At 45.1% G+C, this 18,909-nt stretch overlaps 2 protein-coding genes across 2 annotated transcripts; one reads left to right on the top strand and one right to left on the bottom strand.

Annotated features, from left to right (window-relative positions):
• LOC8081113 (U2 small nuclear ribonucleoprotein B'') lies at positions 1,369–6,430 on the bottom strand. Its single transcript, XM_002465358.2, has 5 exons — positions 6,231–6,430; positions 5,534–5,706; positions 4,833–4,926; positions 3,801–3,877; positions 1,369–1,844 (listed from the first exon to the last, which is right to left on the bottom strand). Exons 1-5 carry the CDS (start codon positions 6,301–6,303, stop codon positions 1,560–1,562), a joined length of 702 nt encoding a protein of 233 aa, XP_002465403.1. The 5' UTR covers positions 6,304–6,430; the 3' UTR covers positions 1,369–1,559.
• LOC8081112 (sex determination protein tasselseed-2) lies at positions 15,848–17,383 on the top strand. The gene is made up of 2 exons (XM_002467968.2): positions 15,848–16,147; positions 16,252–17,383. The coding sequence occupies exons 1-2, from the start codon at positions 15,993–15,995 to the stop codon at positions 17,096–17,098; spliced, it is 1,002 nt and encodes a 333-aa protein (XP_002468013.1). The 5' UTR covers positions 15,848–15,992; the 3' UTR covers positions 17,099–17,383.

The raw sequence follows: 18,909 nt of genomic DNA, 5'->3' as shown, positions 1-18,909 counted from the left end.
TGCTCTGGCGCGGTGCATGTGAACTGGTTAACGAAGCCCATTTACTGCCGTGCCCGTGTATCGGTTATTAAATGGATGGACTCCATTCGAATCGCAAGGTAATTCTCGTGAGTGATTACTGATTATTAGAGTGATGAGAAATGTATCAGGGTGCCGTAGCCTTGGCACCAGTCATTATCGCTTCATCAATTTTGCAGCGACATCATCGCGCTCTTTTTTTTATAGCCTTTCCGCCACCTTGCATACGCCTTTCCAATGTCACGGATGAGAATAGAGCCAACAAACTGCTTATGTTTACTCTCTGATGGAAACTGCTTGCGTTTTCTATGTTCTCCCGTAGACACACCTCACTGTTTTCTTTTAATTATATATATAGGAGTACTCCCATCATCCTACTCCCGAGAGCAGTTACAGCTACCGATCCCGATGATACCATGCACTTCTTCGCCATGACGTAGTACTGGGCGGCATTTACTTGGAACCCCTACGTATGCGAAAGCTCTTAATACCGTGCTACCGTCAGTACGTATCAACAGCAAATTAATCCAGATTACCCAACCTGTCCTCTTGTCGAGAGGTAAATCCTCCAGGGCAAAAATTAAAGATGCGTCACATGCTCTCTCCCGCGCATTACACGACAAGATCAATATTCACAAGGCTACAAGATTTTGATGCTTGGTTCGCCACAACACAACGGCGCCAGGACCAGCGACAAACCCCAACAAAAACTCAAGCCAACCCAACCGTCCATCTATAACAACCAGATAAGACCAGCACAGTAGCATAGCTTACACGGGTGACGGGTGAGCACCAACAACAGAGACGCACACCCAGCAAAAGGGACCCGGGCAAAGCCAAAACCTACGAGGAGTCTACGACTACGAGCACCACAGCTACGCTTCATCCTACTGCATTGCCGACCGGTCGCGCAACGAACGAACATGCAAATGCATGGCGCATGGGCACACTACACGCACATTCATCGACTTCAAAGCTACTCATACACAAACCTAACAGGCTAATTGAGGGCCACGAAGCCAACAGCAATCCCATAATGGCCAAATAGTAGGAATAGAAGGTTGCACGCCTCCCATTTCATTAGAAAAAAGGCCGCCACGAAACCTACCATCCCACTACTGAAATACGTGTGCAACAATCATGCCTGCGACTACTAGGGTCGACACCTCAGATTCTGGCAATATACTATGGGCAGATACACCTCATTCACCTTGACCAGGGGGGGAGGGGAGATATGGGGGCATTATTTTCTCTTCGCCTTCAAGCGAGAGATACGGCCATGACCCATCCAGCTTCTACCACTGTAGGCAACAGATAATCAAGACAGCCTATATAGGCACAATACCAGACTTGACAAGAGCAAAAGCAGAGTTAACATAAAAAGACTGAGGACCAAACCTGATTTAAAAGTGGCAAGAGTTAAACTTCTAATTTAAGCAAGTGCTTTCCAAAAATACATGGCCGGAAAGTAGATACTGTGGATTGATTCTGAAAGGCAGAACGGAAAATCTTACAGAGTACAGGGATTCCGTGGGGGGTTCTCATTTTTTGGCATAGGATATAGCCATGGGGTTCTCTGGGGTGATCTTGAAGCCCTGGAGAGCCTGCATCGCGACCATGGACTGGCTGTCATCCTCGAACTCCACAAAAGCAATGCCTGGTTTGGCTTCGATCATCCGCACTTCCCTGAAGCCAGGGTACTGCTGGAACAGGATCTGGAGCATCATGCTCGTGGTCTGGTCTGGCAAGTTCTGGATGAAGAGGATGTTGTTCGGAGGAGCAGGTGGCTCTTGTGAAACCTTGCCCAGACGAGACGCTTGATAGCCCTGTATACAAGTTGTCAAATAAGCTCAACCATTAGTAGGCGCATAAAGAAACTAACACTGAGGTCTGGGATACATATTATAAATTTTAGAACTTCAGTGATAGATATTTCATTAGTTGAAGTCTTTGAGATATGAATTACATGAAAGTGAGATGACAATCCAAAGTCCTGTTTCAATTCAGATACATTATTATGCATAAGGATGCCGATCCATTCAGGAAGGCTACTGGACCAATGGAAGAATATGAAATCTTCCTAACTAATCTCCCATTACATCCACATCATGTAAGATGAAGAGTCATTAACATGAGCTTGATTAGTTGATTCTTCATGGCTAGATGGGAGAAATCATGACAGCAGATTTTATCAGCACACGGATGAGCTAATGTACCTAAACCAGAATTAAATACGGGAACACAAGAGGTTTTCTTAGACTAGTCTCACTCTCAGAATATTTAACAAACACCTCAGTGAGCAGATGGTAGATTCTTTTCCACCATGACCACACAGACCAATAAAACTCAAACAAAACTTTACAATTGTAGACAAAATTCATAAACTCCCAATGCTGCCTTGAATCTTTCGCTGATGCCACTGAGATTCGCGTAACAACTGCTACAACTAAATGTTGGTAGTTGAACTCGGTGACCTGTGGATGGGCCTGGTGCTTTGTACTCTAATTTTTTTCCTAGGAAACCCCATCTAACATCACCTATATGCTGATGTTTGGCAACTTTATGTACAGTTCTGAACCTAACAGGTATTGTTTATCTAAATCTTTAAAATACAACCTAACTGTACCAAATCAGTGGCAGGCCTGTCCTCACCTTTCAGGTGACAGGAGTTAGGGCAAAAAGAATTCTGGAAGTACAAAAGTACTATCTGCTAACCTTATTAAAAAAGGATAGCGTTCCACTTTGATTTTCTTTTTCTTATTAAAAATAAATAGAATGGACAAAAGAACAAAAAAAATACTGCAAATAAAATGATAACCACAACAGTAATTAGCAATTCTTAGCTGTCAAGTACAATATAGGCAGAGGTAAATTGCTCATTTAGAAGAGTTCCATGTGAATCTGTGAGGGCAAACACTGTTAAATTCACCAGAATCTTGCAGCTCAAAAATTACAGGATGACTGAGCTATACATTGTCAAAGAACTTTCTAGATTCTAGAAGGGAAGAATTTTAGACAAGGAAGCAACAGTAAAGAACCACAAAGGTCAAATTCAAAGAAAGTTGACACATGACTACTTTGGTTATCCAAAACTTCTGGGTGTTTGGATGCAACAAACCTTTTAGTTTCTATAAAACTATGGTATTGTCAAAACCATAGTCTTTTTTTGGAGTTTTAGAAACTCCATTCAAGACCTCTTTTTTTTTCTAAACCACGGTTTTGAATGATTTTGGCTTATAAAACTACAGTTTCTTGATACCAAAGTTTTCTAAAACTACAACATCCAAATAGGCCACAAGAAATGCTTGAACATAGTCAGATCCTGACATAGTAAGCCTTTATACTTACAGTTGGTCCCTAAAAGCAAAGCAATCTAGTGTAAACCCATTCAGGTAGGATGGAAAGACATTTACCATCACTGTTAATGGTAGTCTTAACCCATGTCACTAGGTCATTCAGAAGAAAACAAAAAACTTTGCAGTGAAATGCATAAGCAGACTTTATATTATGAACACAGAACTAAGCCATATTGACTTTCATGTGTACATGGGCACAAATAAGATGACTCGAACACAGAATATAAACTTTTACTATAGCTAAGTGCAGCACTAAAATAGATGAGGTCTAACAAAGGACAGGCTAAGTGGCCTAGTAGAATAGGCAAAATTCGGTAATGCAATGAAACAACAGTTGTACTAGTACTGTGACAGCCTTATATTGAAACAAAGCATGAAAGCAGCAGTTAAAAGGAAATTGAGCTTCTAAAGCAGAAGTAAACTTACAGTTCCATTGCTTTGTGCAGCAGAAGCATTGGGGCCAGCTTGTTGTGCCTCTTCTGCTCGTCGTTTTTTCTCAGCAGCTAAAACAGAAACAAGAGGTAAGTTGGAAACCTAGTAAGTGCACATGTTTCAACACTCCAAATGTAAAAATAGAGGATAACAAATTAATTCCTGAACACATAACTCAAAAAGATCCATGGCAAAGAAATAAATAAGTTCAATATATGAAGAACTATGACAGAAATAGGATGTAACACAGGATCTGCTTCCCTTCGCCCAACTACTAGCTAGCTGTCCAAACACATGTCCATGGGGTAATAACAGACTCGCGCATACGAAACAGCAGAGGTCATCCTTGAATTAAGAATTCAGGTCCCTAAAATTGCATATGATACTGAAGGCTATTTAGCATCCTTGAATTGAGAATTCAGGTCCCTAAAATTGCATATGATACTGAAGACTATTTAGCATAAACTCCTTCAAGTATATAATTGCACTGATAAGATAGGACCTAAGTTAGAGATCAAGGGTGCGTTTGGATCTTTTACTGGCTACTTTGTATCCTAGGCGAGGAATTGGCTATTTGGCATTGAACAAAGCATTTGGATGTACAGCCATCTTTCTTCAGGGCCTGTGTTTTCCAGCATTTTCCTTATTCAAGCAAGCCACATTGGCTCTCCAGCCCTAACAAGGCTAGCCTTGCCCAGCCATGCATGGTAAGCAATGCCAGCAAACAATCTAGACGTGCCCCCAAAATGGAGGGCTCTCAAGTCTCAAGTTTAGATTGAAGAAGATAAGTGGAACAGCATTTAAGTTCAAGGACATATGTCATAGTTCACTATCACAAACAACGATGAAGGGTTAATTTTATATTTAGGTCAGATATAGAATTACACACGCATTTAATAACCTAACATATAAGCCAGTGTTGTTGATCAACTACAACATCTGATGAAACACCAGGCCTTGTCACATAAACCATAATCTCGGACATAATAGCTGAACGATGTAGATGTAGTTAGAAATTAGAATTACCTTTCTCCTCTTGCTTCTTCCTTTTCTCCTTAGGAGCATAAGTACCATCTTCTTTTGCAATACAATCTGATTTTGTTTTTGCATATTGTACTCGCTGTACAAGGGAAGAAAAATTAAAAAGTTAGTTCTGAACCCTCATACATGACAGAACAAATTTCAGATTTCTTAAAATAATGTGACTAGACGGTAAGATAAATATATGTTTGACCTTAAAGGTAAAGAAACAAGACGCTTCACCAAGAGCACTAGACAAGAATATGTCCTTCAGTTGTTTAGCGTTTAGGTATAAGAGGAATCGAGTGCAGACTTCCTATAAAATAAAATAAAAATATGTGTGCTGATCCAAATCCAAAAATATAAAGAACGTGTGCCTATCCTATCACTCTATGGAACTCAACATTCAATAAAAGTATTGAGAAAGGTAAGCCTTTTCCGCTTCAACACTGACCAGTTATTATGTGCCTGACAACATATAGATGCTCAACTGAGCAATAAATCGCAGAGCAAATTGCAAAACTTAAACTTTTGCAGGCCTACCCTGCACTAATGTCTGGCTTAATACTCAGAGTAGGATGTTGCTACAATCAGCATAAACAAAATGACCAGGAAAAACAAATCCATGATGCACCTCATGACATGAAAAGGAAAAACAAAAGATAAAAGGCTCAGGAAAATTATCAAATAAAATAAAGGTGTGATACCATTTTTTTGCCGTAGAAATCAAAGTCTTGCAATCCACGGAAAGCATTGGTAGCAGCTGTAATTTCGCTAAACACCACCCATGCTTGCCCCCTCAGTTTTTGAGTTTTCAGGGCCACCACATCCAGTATCCTTCCATACTGTGAGCACAGGGCATACAACGATCTCTTCAACTCTGCGCAGAAGACAACATGCATTTCAGCAATGAACAAAACAATGGTTCATGTTTCGATCAATCAAAATAGAGATATTGTATTCATTAACACATTTTGGAGGTTTTGGTCACTGGGCAGTGATATTACTCGGCCACACATATGACTCCCGCTACAGTCAACACTACACCCTGACCTTTTGAGCTGGGTCGTCGCTAGACCATCATGGCAAACCGGCAATTTTCTGTGGAAGAAGGCAATATTCTCCCGAGACCGTGGATCAAAACGCACTTAAGTATGCCACTGGATTCATGAACACAGCAGACTTGGCCCGTGAGACAAGGTTATTATTAAAGCATAAAAGGAGCTCGAAACCTATCAATTTCGAACTCTCCGCAGCCAAAATCTCAAAACATTCAGCATTATCTATCTTGAATAGTACACACGAGGGAGCCAACCAAACCCTAGAGCGACGCCGCAAATACCCAGATCGGGAACCTAGGGTTTTAGGAGGAATTCGGCGTGTGGAGGCGGACGAGAGCGGTACCTTCTTTCTTGACCTTCTCGTTGAGGTTGTTGAGGTAGATGGTCTGGTTCGGGGGGATGTCGCCGGACAGCATCTCCTCGACCTCCTCCGCTGCTGCCGCCGCCGCCGCGCGCCGCCGAAGACGAAGAGACGCAGAGATTGCAGCGGTGCGGGTGCTTTCGGTTTCGGGCCGGGAAATTCTTGCCGCGCGCGAGACCGTCGTGTTGGCTCCTTTCTCTGGTCTGGTCCGATCAGTTCTCTGTTCCGGGGCCCGCTCCAAGTCGGTGTGGGCGAAGCCCGAGGGCCGAGGCGGTGTATTTTGGGCTCGGACACTACAGCTGGCCTGTGTGTGGGTCGTGGGCGGTAACAGTTCTGGGCCGAATAGCGGCCTGGTTTCGGAAACCAGCCCGATTGCTGCGGTGAAGGTTCGTGGCTTAGGCCTTGTTTAGTTGGCAAAATTTTTTGTTTTTTTGGCTACTGTAGCACTTTCGTTTTTATTTGATAAAGATTGAGAGTAAATAGGCTCAAAAGATTCATCTCACAAATTACAGGTAAATTGTGCAATTAGTTTTTATTTTTGTCTATATTTAATACTTCATGCATGCGATCAAAGATTCGATGTGATGGAGAATCTTGAAAATTTTTGCAAACTAAACAAGGCCTTACTGACGCAACTACTTCGATGAATTCTTGAGCCAAACTGATCCACTCAAGAAAAGAAAAAAAACTGATGTGCCGTGTCCGAAACTCTTGCGTTTGAATCAGTCCTTTACGAGTTATACGATATGAAGTTTTGACTTTATTTCAGCTACTACATATTCATCCTCAAGGCCTCATTCTCTTAGACTTGGTGTTTTGCACTTTTGCGAGCCTCGTTTTCGTCCATCTTAACTTTTGCCAAGTCAGGGAAGCGAAGAAAATAGCTACAGGTTGTGTGTAAAACCGAACACCTTATGTCGTCCTCCTTAGAGGTTTGAAATGCTCAATCTTGCTTTGCTTTTGATTACGGAAGCGCTCGCAGGACGACTAGCACGAGTCAAACTTTTTACTGCGTACTACTCCGTATACATCATAATTCAAATTGCCGCCCCTTAATTAGCAGTGTTTACTCTTTAGGCCTTGTTTGGATGTTGTCGTATCCACTTCAATCCATGTGTGTTGGTGTGGGTTGGGGTAGAATTTAGTTCAAGTTTCACTCTAATCCACCTTAATACATGTGAATTAATGTGAATCCGACTACATCTAAACAAGACCTTAGAGGTTCCTATCTGTAGTGTACCTGACTGACCAGGCGTTTCCCAAACAGAGCAGTTCATTGCTTTCAAAGCAGCGGATTTCTTTGAACGGGTGTCCTGGAGCCATGTAACGTCTGGATTGTTTTTCCATTTTCCTCAACAAAGTTGGAAAGCACGCCACGTAAGCCCACCTTGAACGTTTGGAGTTTAGCGCCCAAGTTGCTCTGCTAATCCTCTTAAAAAATCGAACAGTGGCTCTGCTTGATCTTGTTACTAGCTTTCGCTGTCGGGCCTGTTAATTCGGAGACCCAAAAATGTGCTGATCGCCATGACAGCGCCACTTCTGCTTACAGGAAAACGACAGCGCGTTCAAGTGGGGGAGGGGTGTACAGTGTACTGGGTCCGGTGGGCTGTAATTTTAAACCCGGGATAATGCGGCGGTGGCAGTAGTTTTGAGCATTACTACTACTAGTTGTGCTGGAGTTTTGGCATTGTACCAGCTGCCAAGTGTTAGTGGCCAACGATGCTACTGCTAGAGGAAAGCGGATCCAATTTTTACCGTGTCAAAACATTCTACTAGCATGAATGCGTTGTTTGCTAGTTACCCATGAGCTTCATTTCACATCATCTATATCATCATCATCAGACATGGGCGTTGCTCAAACAATGCAGGAGGGCCAGTTGCCAAAGCAGCCAGCCCGGCCATGCAGCGCGTTCCTGGAAGCTGTTGGCTTCGTCGGATCCATGCATCAGATCACTCGCTCTGTCCTGGAATCCTGGAAAGGTTAGATTTTTCTTTTTGCGCCCGCTCGCATCTCAGGATCATATCAGCCTGCACTGCAAGTCTGCAATAATGCGGCCTGGAATGATCATCCATGCATGGCTACGCTGTTGCATTGTGGCTGTGCAAGCCAATCTCTCTCATTTGCATCGCAGCATCCTCTCTGCTAATCTTGCTAGCTTTAGCTGTCGGGGCCGTTGCCAAATTCCTCGCAGCATCTCCCCGAGAAAAGAACAGCGCCACTTCCGCTTCCAGGAAAAGAACAGCGCACGCAACGCTGCAGCGTTGCCTTTTGCAGCCCGGCAAGTGGGTCTAGTGGGGTTGTAGTAAGCTTATATTAAGCGAGGATAAGCCGGCGGCACTGCTTTCTGAGCCTCTGATTAGAAAGACAAGACGTTGATTAGAGCCAGTTGCACTGCTACTGCTACTAGTGCATGCACTCACTTCTGGCAGCACACGAACTGGGCATCAGATCAGGCATCTGCTATGCCTGACTCTCGGGTACGGATTTGCGTTGGATGGGGAGCTACAGTTACCCATCCTGCAATTGCTTATGCATGGAAATTGGTAAGACCAAGTCCAATAAAAGAATCAAGCGATTAAACTATTAGTCAAGTTATAAGAAACAAATTATATAGTAGTGGTTTCTTATTTACTTATAAAACATCTTTTTATTATTACTTCTACTCATATCACATTTTATCTTTTCTAATCCTCCTCACAACATAGCAGACTGTTTTAAACTTCGATATTACATAAATGGTATATAACTGAATTAAAAGAAGCATAGCAACCTACAGGCTAGGCGTCTCGGCTGTTGGCTGCACAACCCTACTCCACCATCTTAGAAGATCGCTCTTCTACCAACCCTATTATTGGTCACCAGGAACAACTCATCCAGAGTTGTCACTTGTCTCGACGGCATATTCCCCACAAATATGGCATTGTACGTTTTCTTTGACGCAGATGAAACTGTAGCTATATCGACGACACGATGTCTATTTTCTACATGAGAAGTATCTTGTCCTACTTGGAGGTCGCTATGTACGCCAGCGATTGAGCGACAATCCATCTGCTCCTGATTGATAGAGATTATCTTGTGGTTGCCTCCTAGTCTCCTACTATCTTAGTGGACTAGCGATTAATGACGACTGTCACTAGAGCTGCATTTCCTCGGTGAATCGTGCGAGACGCTCATTCCTACCAGCGGTTGAGCGTTGCCGAGTTGCATCAGACATCAGTCATTGGAGGAGTTGATCGAAATAGGGGGGAATTAATAATAATCCAAAGTCGATGCCCCAAACCGATATATAAGTAACGAAACGCCTTGTTTAGTTCATCCCGAAAACCAAAAACTTTTCAAAATTTTCCATTATATCGAATTTTGCGGCACACGTATGGAACATTAAATATAGATAAAAACAAAAATCAATTGTATAGTTTAACTGTAAATCGCGAGATGATTTTTTTAAGCCTAAACACTTTATGATTGGACAATGTTTGTCAAATAAAAACGAAAATGATATAATATCAAAATATAAAAAAATGGATCTAAATAAGGCCTTAGTCGTATATCAGTGGTCGATCATTACATTAGAATAGGACGAGACTGAGCCTCAACCTCATCGATGTGACGGACATCGTTTTCACCAAAGAAAGGCTTTGGGGATGGTGCGGTACTGCGGTTGCGCGCCGGCGCCGCTGATCCAGCCAGCGGACCTACCCACGCGGCGGCGTATGTATAGGTGGTGGTGGGCTGCGCGCGCGCGCGAGTCCGATCGAGCGCATTTCTTACTAGGCCTTGTTTAGTCAGCCTGAAAACTAAAAAGTTTTCAAGATTTTCCGTCACATCGAATCTTGTGGCACATGCATGAAACATTAAATATAGACGAAAACAAAAACTAATTACACAGTTTAGTTGTAAATCACAAGACGAATCTTTTGATCCTAGTTAGTCCATAATTGAATAATATTTGTCATAAACAAACGAAAGTGCTACAGTTTCGAAAAGTTTTCACTTTTTAGAACTAAACAAGGCCCTAGTTACAGTACGACGATGACTCCACCTTCTAGACCTGGAGGCTGGAGCCTTTCATCAGTTCCATTCAGGGCTCTGACCTTTGACCAGACGAGTCAACGCATGCAGCGGTCGTCGAGGGCGAGGCAGCTAGCAGGTCATAAACGTAGAGCCCAAGCCATGTACCTGCGCGTGTAATTAAAGACAAGCACCCTGCTCCCTGCCGAGAGGCTTCCAAACCGAGCGTCTGGAAGGATGCTCGATCGGAATTGGATCCATCATCCACGTACACGGTACATGTGCTTGCTCGTTCGTTCAAACTTTGCAGTCTGCTAGTAGAGCTGGTAAAAAAAGGGAGATCTATTTTTGACTCGATCGAACCAATTAAAGCCAAGAATGAGCGTACGTGCGTCTAAAGGCAACTTTATGCCTCGTATCGAACCAAATCCAAGAATGGATGTGCGTGTTCAAATCGAAGATTGAATGTGTCGTGTTCACCTTTGGACTTTGGTATTTTTCCTTTTTAGACTTGTTTAGTTCGCAAAAAAATTTAAATTTGGCTTGTATTTGGCATTTATTGTTTAAGGACTAACTATGATCAAAAGATTCGTCTCGTAAATTATTGGTAAATTATGTAATTATTTGTTTTTTTATATATACTTAGTGTTCCATGTATATGTCAAAAGATTCGGTCGATCGATTTTGATGCGTATTTCAGTGTGCCTCACCCACTGCCTATACAGAGATCTTTCCAACCGCATTGTTTTATCATGTCCAAACAGTGCTAGTGCCAGCCAGCCTCGAAGCTAATTATGTGTTCGTTTTTAGATCTCCAAGCTGATTATGCGGGGATGATGTGTGCACATTAGGTTGGTCTAGATGGAATCAAATCTGACCGTACATCATTTTAATACCTATTTGGGATGCAGATCCACCAAGGATCTACTTGTTAATCAGGTCATGTCTCACGCGGGTCGATCATTACGCACAATCTTAGACAAATTGTGTAGTTTATGCTCCTAGTGTTGCTTGTATTAACCGTAATACTCAATTTGTCCATGAATACAGTAATATGTGGTTTCTTATTTGGATGGCACCTTTTTCCACATGGGGAATTTCAAGTTCACCCAAAAATGTAAGTTTACAACCAACTAATTCACAAGCTTGAAAAAACCCTCTGAATGAAGAAACTAGGCCATGTATTAATGAGAACATATGTTCTAGTAACCAACTACTATATGGATCAGTTGATAGTAGCTTGTAAATATATATACAACCAACTATTATTAGACATCCTCTTAGTTCGTGAGCTTAATGTGGTGGCACAAGCAGAAAATAGTTGAAGCTCCACAAGTCAACCTGGTGGGATGGCGCAAGGGAGTGAAGAGCACAAGTACTATAGGTTGTATTTGGTTCGACTTCTGAAAAAGAGTTTTTGCTCAAAAAAGGAGAACACCAACCAAAATGGTAAAACTTGAAGCTGCTTTTTTTTTACAGAACCACCGACTTCCGTGTAATATATTTTTTCGTAGCACCTTGGATCCTACTTTTTTCATTTAGCTTTCAGCTTTTTCAATGAGTAGAAATAAAGAGATGTTTTATAGCTATTTCAAGGGAGATCAAAGATATAGAGGGTAGGTTTCATAGTTGTTTTTTCGCATCACATAGCTCACATATTAACTTTCGCATAGCTCAAAGCTCACAACAGTTTTTTTTTTCATAGGTGACAGATGAACCAAACAGACCGAGTAGTTGAGAACAAAACACAATCCACATATGATTTTTCTTGCCATTCAATAAACATGAGATCGACTATATATTGATGATGGCCAATTTTTACAAGTTAAGTTTAAATGTATTGAAATATTTTATTCTAATTATACAAGGCGTTAGTCTAGCTATTCGTAATACTATCAGGCTCAGCACCATCACATCGTCCAATCCCTCTTGTCCTTCGTCAACACACTAAAGATCCTGATTATTGAGTTTATTAAATGGATCACGCGGTGATGCTCCTATGTCACATTTCTGATCTTTGGTGAGGTCCTTTGGCCGCTTGTTCCGAAATTGTTCCACCATTAGGTCTCATCTTGCTCCGACGTCGTCGGTGAAAGCTCTGCTCCTTCTTTGGCTTGAACTGGGGCTACTAAACAACTTGGGGCGGCCGGGCAGAGTTCCATTTAGGATTCTTACTGTAATGGATTGAGTATCGGCCTTGAGAAGATCAGGATGAAACAACTAATAAGGGTAACCATTTGGGATGGGTCGTCGATGAAGATGCGATCTCCCGCCCATGCCGCACACGCTCCGAGTTCCGATTGGCCGGGCCAGGTAGGGGACGAGATCATGGTCATCAGCTCGATCCGTCACCAGTTTAAACACCCGGATTTGTCTTTTGAGGCGCCAAAGATTCACAGGCCGAAAGTCCTTGACTATTGGATGGCCACCTAGCTGGCTGCTGCATCGCTAATAACAACGCAGGATCGCGTAGCTTTGTTGCATCCGGAACATGGCTAGCTAGTCTCTAGCTTGCCTGCTAGCCTAGCCTAGTTCCTGAACGGAACTGGCTGTAAGCGGGAGTAGTTTAAGCAAAACGCAGTCATCAAGAGAATAACAGACCCGCCTAACACAACGCCATTCATGCAACTAACCTTCATACTGTATTGGGTCTCCATTTCTCAAGACTACTCGAGAGATTTTTTTGGGTGAGAAAAATACTCAAGAGAATATGCTGTTTATTGCTGTCTGGAAATTTTGTTTGCACCATGTACTCCTGCACGCGTCTGGAAAATAACGATATTTCGGTAGTATGAAGATAGTCGAATGTGAACGTATATGTAAGCTGAGAGATACTGTACACATCATGTGTCCTTGTTTATTGTTACACGAGTGATACGAGCTGCATAAATTAAAGAAACCCTTATTCACACCAATCACTCATCTAATCATATCACTATATATCTCTTTTTATCTCTAGACGTGTTATATAGCATTCTAGCTGGCTCTTATCGCCTTGTTCGTTTGAGCTTATTGGCTCTAGTCATTCAACAGTGTTTTTCTCTCACAATAAATCAGTCATGGTACTTTTGTCATGGCTTATTAGCCAAAGAAACAAGCCAACACAAGTGTCACTTCTTCGTCCTGGTGGTGAATTGAATCACAAACCTCACTTTTTCCCCCGCAGGAACTCTTGCACTTCTCGTTGAAGAACCCATTTGGATCAGCTAGAGCTTATAAAAGTTGGCTTTTAAATGATAAAAGTTGGCGTGCGGAAGTCACGATGACGTTTCAACTCTACAGTCTACATCACTATAGATCGCATGAGGGTTAGACTGTGAGATTATTAAAAGTAAACTGTAAAAACTGCTGGTTGACTGCTTCCACGAACCAGAGCTAGCCCTGTTAGTTTGAATCCACCAATCGGCCGAAGTGGTCCAAACAATGCACCGAGCGAAGGCTGATCGATCGCGCAATGGCATCAGCATCACGTCACTACTTTTCCACTGCTGATGAGTAGTTTTGTGCCCTTGTCGCGATTTCCATAGAGAAGATGCATGCGTACAAAGCACACAGCTGTATGTACGTGTACGTGACAGAGGAATCCTTGTTGCTTTCGGCTACGGCAAGACCTCTTATATGTCAGCAGCTTGTTCAATCAAGGGGGGTTTAGGTGAGGCCAAGATTTGGTCAATTGTTTAAGTCGTCTGCAAGGTGGACCCGAAAGGGAAGAACAAATCAGATTATTTTGCCCCCCTTCGGTTCCAGGAGGGGAGGCTTCGTGGTTGCTGCGACGAGAGCTGCCTCGTCGGAGCTTTTGACTTTTGTTTTTGGTGTTCGCATCGTTTGCTATGGGCATTGTTGTTGGTTCGATCGACGACAAGTCCAATCCTGTGTGTGTATGTGTATGATGGGACAGTTAGGTTTTGGGCTTTGAATTAAGCACTACTAATGTCCAATACCGTCAGTATACAGTACCACTTGGTGGATATATAAAAAATATTCCGCAATTATATGTACTCTTGTGCGGTTGCGTTTTGGCTGGTGTTTTGAATCGCAGGCCTTGTTTAGTTCCGAAAAGTGAAAAGATTTCGGTACTGTAGCACTTTCGTTTGTTTGTGACAAATATTATCCAATCATGTACTAACTAGAATCAAAAGATTCGTCTCGTGATTTACAACTAAACTCTGTAATTAGTATTTGTTTTCGTCTATATTTAATGTTTCATGCATGTGACACAAGATTCGATGTGACGGAGAATCTTGAAAACTTTTTGGTTTTCAGGGTGAACTAAACAAGGCCGCAATGTATCCTGGCAAATCTGAAGAGACATTCTCTTGTCGCTAACAGAGCGTACGTAGCAACCAAATTGATCGCGTAATCCCCAAGACATGACTCGTGAGCGACCATGCTCTATCTTTCTATATTGAGAAAAAAAATGAAAAAAAAAATCAACTATAGGGCGTGGTACGTACGTCCAAGTGGCATCATGCATCATTCATGGAGTGGCTTGGGAACCTAGAACTCCACACAGGCGCCTTTGCGTAGCAAGTCACGTACCCACTTATGAATTTGACTTTCGTCGAGAACCATGCCCGATTGGCCAATTCTAGTTCTAGTGTTATAATATACTACTCAGAAAGATCGTCTCAAAGACCAAACAGCTTGTCTCGGCTGGACTCTGGACTCTTGAGACAGTGAGACCCCAGCCCCACGTACGGCAGGTCGTCGAAGAAGAAGAGTTCCTAGTTCTCACACAAGCGGGAACCAAACCCATCGTTGAACTGTCGGTAGCACCTACACCTACCCAATAGCTGCAGCAGTAGACTCCCGCAATGTCAAGCAAGTGTGCCGAGACCTCGTTTGATGAACAGAACATGCCCCCCCCCCCCCCCCCCCCGATCGATGGATCTCCATTTGTCAGGAGTTGACCCGGCCGCGCGCGCCATTTGCCCGGTTCAATCAAAAATCAAATAGCAAATAAAAAGCAAGTGGACTTGACCGATCGACTCAACCCGTCTACTACAGCATTTATTTTTAGTATTGTACGAGACTAGACAAGAAGGTTGCTGATCAACAACTCGTCTGCCTCAAGCCGGGCACGTCCACACATCCGTCAATCCCGAGCTGGTCACGCATGAGGTAAGCAGAGACTTCACGCGCAAGTTTCAACCCCCGCGTACGCAGCGCACGCAGATCCACCCTGTCCTGTCCAGGCCCGGTTACCAGCCAGCCAGCACGACGAGACGACCACCTCCTCTCGCTGTTCCGCGGCGCTGGCCGGTGCCGAACCCTCCCGCTCCCCGGCCACAAGGCACCGGCACGGTCAACCAGTCCCGCCCAACCAAACTCTCCAAGGAGACGGCGGCTCTCGGCCCCTGTCTGGTCTGCATGTCCACATCTGGAGCCCCGTGCAGATGCTTGCGGAGGGGGCGCTGGCCAGAACGGGAACAGAGGCCGCTCGGTCACCGTTTCGCGTCCCACAATTCCACCAACGTGCTGGCCGCGACGGGCGCACGAAAGAGCGACGGAGAACTGTGCCGCTCCGTCCAGAGTCGAGTCCACACGAGCCGCCCTCGCCCGCTCCCGGCGCTATAAGTAGCGGCCCGGTCCGCCGAGATGTCCACGGCACAGGCCACAGCAGAGCAGCACACGCACACGCACTCGCACTCGCACTCGCGAACTCGCCTCCTGTGCCTGCGTGAGTTGTGGTGTGGTCGAGACTCGAGACACACACACACACTACTCCATACATGCACGCGAGCCTCGCCTCCTACGCAGCGGCAGCTATGCCGGCGCTCGACCTCCGCCCCGAGATGGCGCACGCCCACCAGCCCGTCATGTCGCCGTCGCACCACGGCTGGGACGGCAATGGCGCCGCAGTCGTGCCCACTCCTATGCCCAAGAGGTAACTTACTACTCTGTCTCCGTCCCCCCCACCACCCCCCCTGGTTTCTTGGAGTTTGCCGTGGAGGCTAATGCCGGGTACCGACCTGTGTGTCTGTCGTGCAGACTGGACGGGAAGGTGGCCATTGTGACGGGCGGCGCGAGGGGCATCGGCGAGGCCATCGTGAGGCTGTTCGTGAAGCACGGGGCCCGGGTGGTGATCGCGGACATCGACGACGCCGCCGGGGAGGCGCTGGCGTCGGCGCTGGGCCCGCAGGTCAGCTTCGTGCGCTGCGACGTGTCGGTGGAGGAGGACGTCGCGCGCGCCGTGGAGTGGGCGCTGTCGCGGCACGGCGGGCGTCTGGACGTCTACTGCAACAACGCCGGGGTGCTGGGCCGCCAGACGCGCGCCGCCAAGAGCATCCTGTCCTTCGACGCGGGCGAGTTCGACCGCGTGCTCCGTGTCAACGCGCTGGGCGCCGCGCTCGGGATGAAGCACGCGGCGCTCGCCATGGCGCCGCGCCGCGCCGGCGGGAGCATCGTCTCCGTCGCCAGCGTCGCGGGGGTGCTCGGCGGCCTGGGGCCACACGCCTACACCGCCTCCAAGCACGCCATCGTGGGGCTCACCAAGAACGCGGCCTGCGAGCTCGGCGCGCACGGCATCCGCGTCAACTGCGTGTCGCCCTTCGGCGTCGCCACGCCCATGCTCATCAACGCCTGGCGCCAGGGCCACGACGACGGCGCCGCCGACGCCGACCTCGACCTCGACATCACCGTGCCCAGCGACGAGGAGGTGGAGAAGATGGAGGAGGTGGTCAGGGGGCTGGCCACGCTCAAGGGCCCCACGCTGAGACCCAGGGACATCGCCGAGGCGGTGCTCTTCCTGGCCAGCGACGAGTCAAGATATATCTCCGGCCACAACCTCGTCGTGGACGGCGGCGTCACCACCTCCAGGAACCTGATCGGCTTGTGAATGTGATCCGTTCCATGGCTACGCACGCACTCTAATTAGAGAAGGGAAAAAAAGAGTAGTTGTACTTGAAGTGATCGATTTCATTTGGTTGATTGATTCATCAACAAAAGTGTTGGGCTTGATCATCTGATAGATTAGCATTGATGCTGCTGCTGCTGCGTTTCATCAGCAATTGCATTTGCATATCTCGAGCACTGAATTGTCTGATTTCTCCTGGTGGTCCTGCCACGTGAATGAGGAACCATTTGTTGGATGATTGAATAAGGCCTTGTTTAGTTCGCAAAATTTTTTGCTACTGTAGCATTTCGTTTTTATTTGACAAACATTGTCCAATCACGGAGTAACTAGGCTCAAAAGATTCATCTCACAAATTACATGTAAACTGTGCAGTTAGTTTTTATTTTCGTCTATATTTAATGCTTCATGCATGCGACCAAAGATTCGATGTGACGGAGAATCTTGAAAATTTTTGCGAACTAAACAAGGCCTAAGTGAGTACCTGTCCGTGGTACCAAAGCCACCGGGGAGGCGGGAATGCTGCACCGCATTCGTGGCCAGTAGCTGACATACGTTGAAAAGACCACAAATATTGATCAACAGCAGAATAAGTACGATTGAACTGTACCCATACAAAAGTTTTAAGCCCTGGGGGTGGGGGCTCTGGATAGATTGGATGGAGCTCAAGTGTGTTGTGGTCCACTTGCGATTGCGAGGGCTTCCGCTGAACTGTCCTCTTGCCCACACATCTTTTGTGATAGCTGTTCTGTTCAATAATAGGAGTACTAAGCATGAAATACAAGCACACTAATTGTATGTTCGCAAGTGGTAATTCATATGAACAGTCCATGAACGAAATACTAGTATCAAATAAGATCATAGTGTACACAACGAAGGGCAACACAAAATGTATGTGGAGTAGGCGACTTGGTTTCTGAACTATGAGATCATAACGAAGATGACTGAAACAGAAAAAGAAAAGCTTGTGCTAGGACAGATTCCAGTCGCAGTTACAGAACTGAAAAGGCAAGAAAAAGAAAAGCTTTGCATAGGTTAGGCCTTGTTTAGTTCACCCTGAAAACCAAAAAGTTTTCAAGATTCCCTGTCACATCGAATCTTGTGGCAGATGCATGAAACATTAAATATAGACGAAAACAAAAACTAATTACACAGTTTAGCTGAAAATCACGAGACGAATCTTTTGATCCTAGTTAGTGCATGATTGGATAATATTTGTCACAAACAAACAAAAGTGCTACAGTTCCGAAAAGTTTTCACTTTTCGGAACTAAACAAGGCCTTAAAGAAAAGAAGATTTTTGGACAGAACGGACGGTGGGCTTCTGTGTAGACCCGCAACCGTGTAGGGACCCCCGATACGCAATCTGATGTGATCACTGCATCGGTCATGATCCGGGGAAGCGAACTGCTCCCACTAATGTTCAGTTCAGACGTGCAAAGTCCTGCCTGGCCAGCATGTCTGTGACCGACGCTGCAGCCGCAGCCGGCAAACCAGGCGTATTCAAATATCTGGTACTAGTTATTTATAGCTTCTTCTGTTTCAAATTTTCGCTTTCCACAGACGAGAGTCGGCATGCGTAAAAAGACAGATCAAACTTGTAAAGACATATTACACTCCTTTGCAGCGACGAAGTAAAACTTGTGAGGAGTTGGAAGAAGTATTTGCCGATCGCATTAGCCTTTCCAAAACTGACGAGTCATGCCCGTCTCAAAAAAAAAGAAAAAAAAAGAAGAAACATCTCAGACCAGCCAACAGCTATGCCGCGCGCAGGTTTCGCTGAGAGCTGCCTTGGCC

The sequence above is a fragment of the Sorghum bicolor genome, chromosome 1, assembly GCF_000003195.3.
Source record: "Sorghum bicolor cultivar BTx623 chromosome 1, Sorghum_bicolor_NCBIv3, whole genome shotgun sequence".
Classification (NCBI taxonomy): Eukaryota; Viridiplantae; Streptophyta; class Magnoliopsida; order Poales; family Poaceae; genus Sorghum; species Sorghum bicolor.
The sequence above is the reverse complement of the archived record's forward strand: the minus strand, read 5'-3'. Positions and strand labels throughout refer to the sequence as shown.

Bases quoted from the DNA above. Each gene is read 5' to 3' on its own strand.
- LOC8081112 (XM_002467968.2), top strand. From the start codon at position 15,993: ATGCACGCGAGCCTCGCCTCCTACGCAGCGGCAGCTATGCCGGCGCTC. The intron at 16,148-16,251 runs GTAACTTACTAC...TCTGTCGTGCAG, and splicing joins CCCACTCCTATGCCCAAGAG to ACTGGACGGGAAGGTGGCCA.
- LOC8081113 (XM_002465358.2), bottom strand. From the start codon at position 6,303: ATGCTGTCCGGCGACATCCCCCCGAACCAGACCATCTACCTCAACAAC. The intron at 4,927-5,533 runs GTATCACACCTT...TCCCTTGTACAG, and splicing joins ATTTCTACGGCAAAAAAATG to CGAGTACAATATGCAAAAAC. The intron at 1,845-3,800 runs GTAAGTTTACTT...ACTTGTATACAG, and splicing joins CTGCACAAAGCAATGGAACT to GGCTATCAAGCGTCTCGTCT.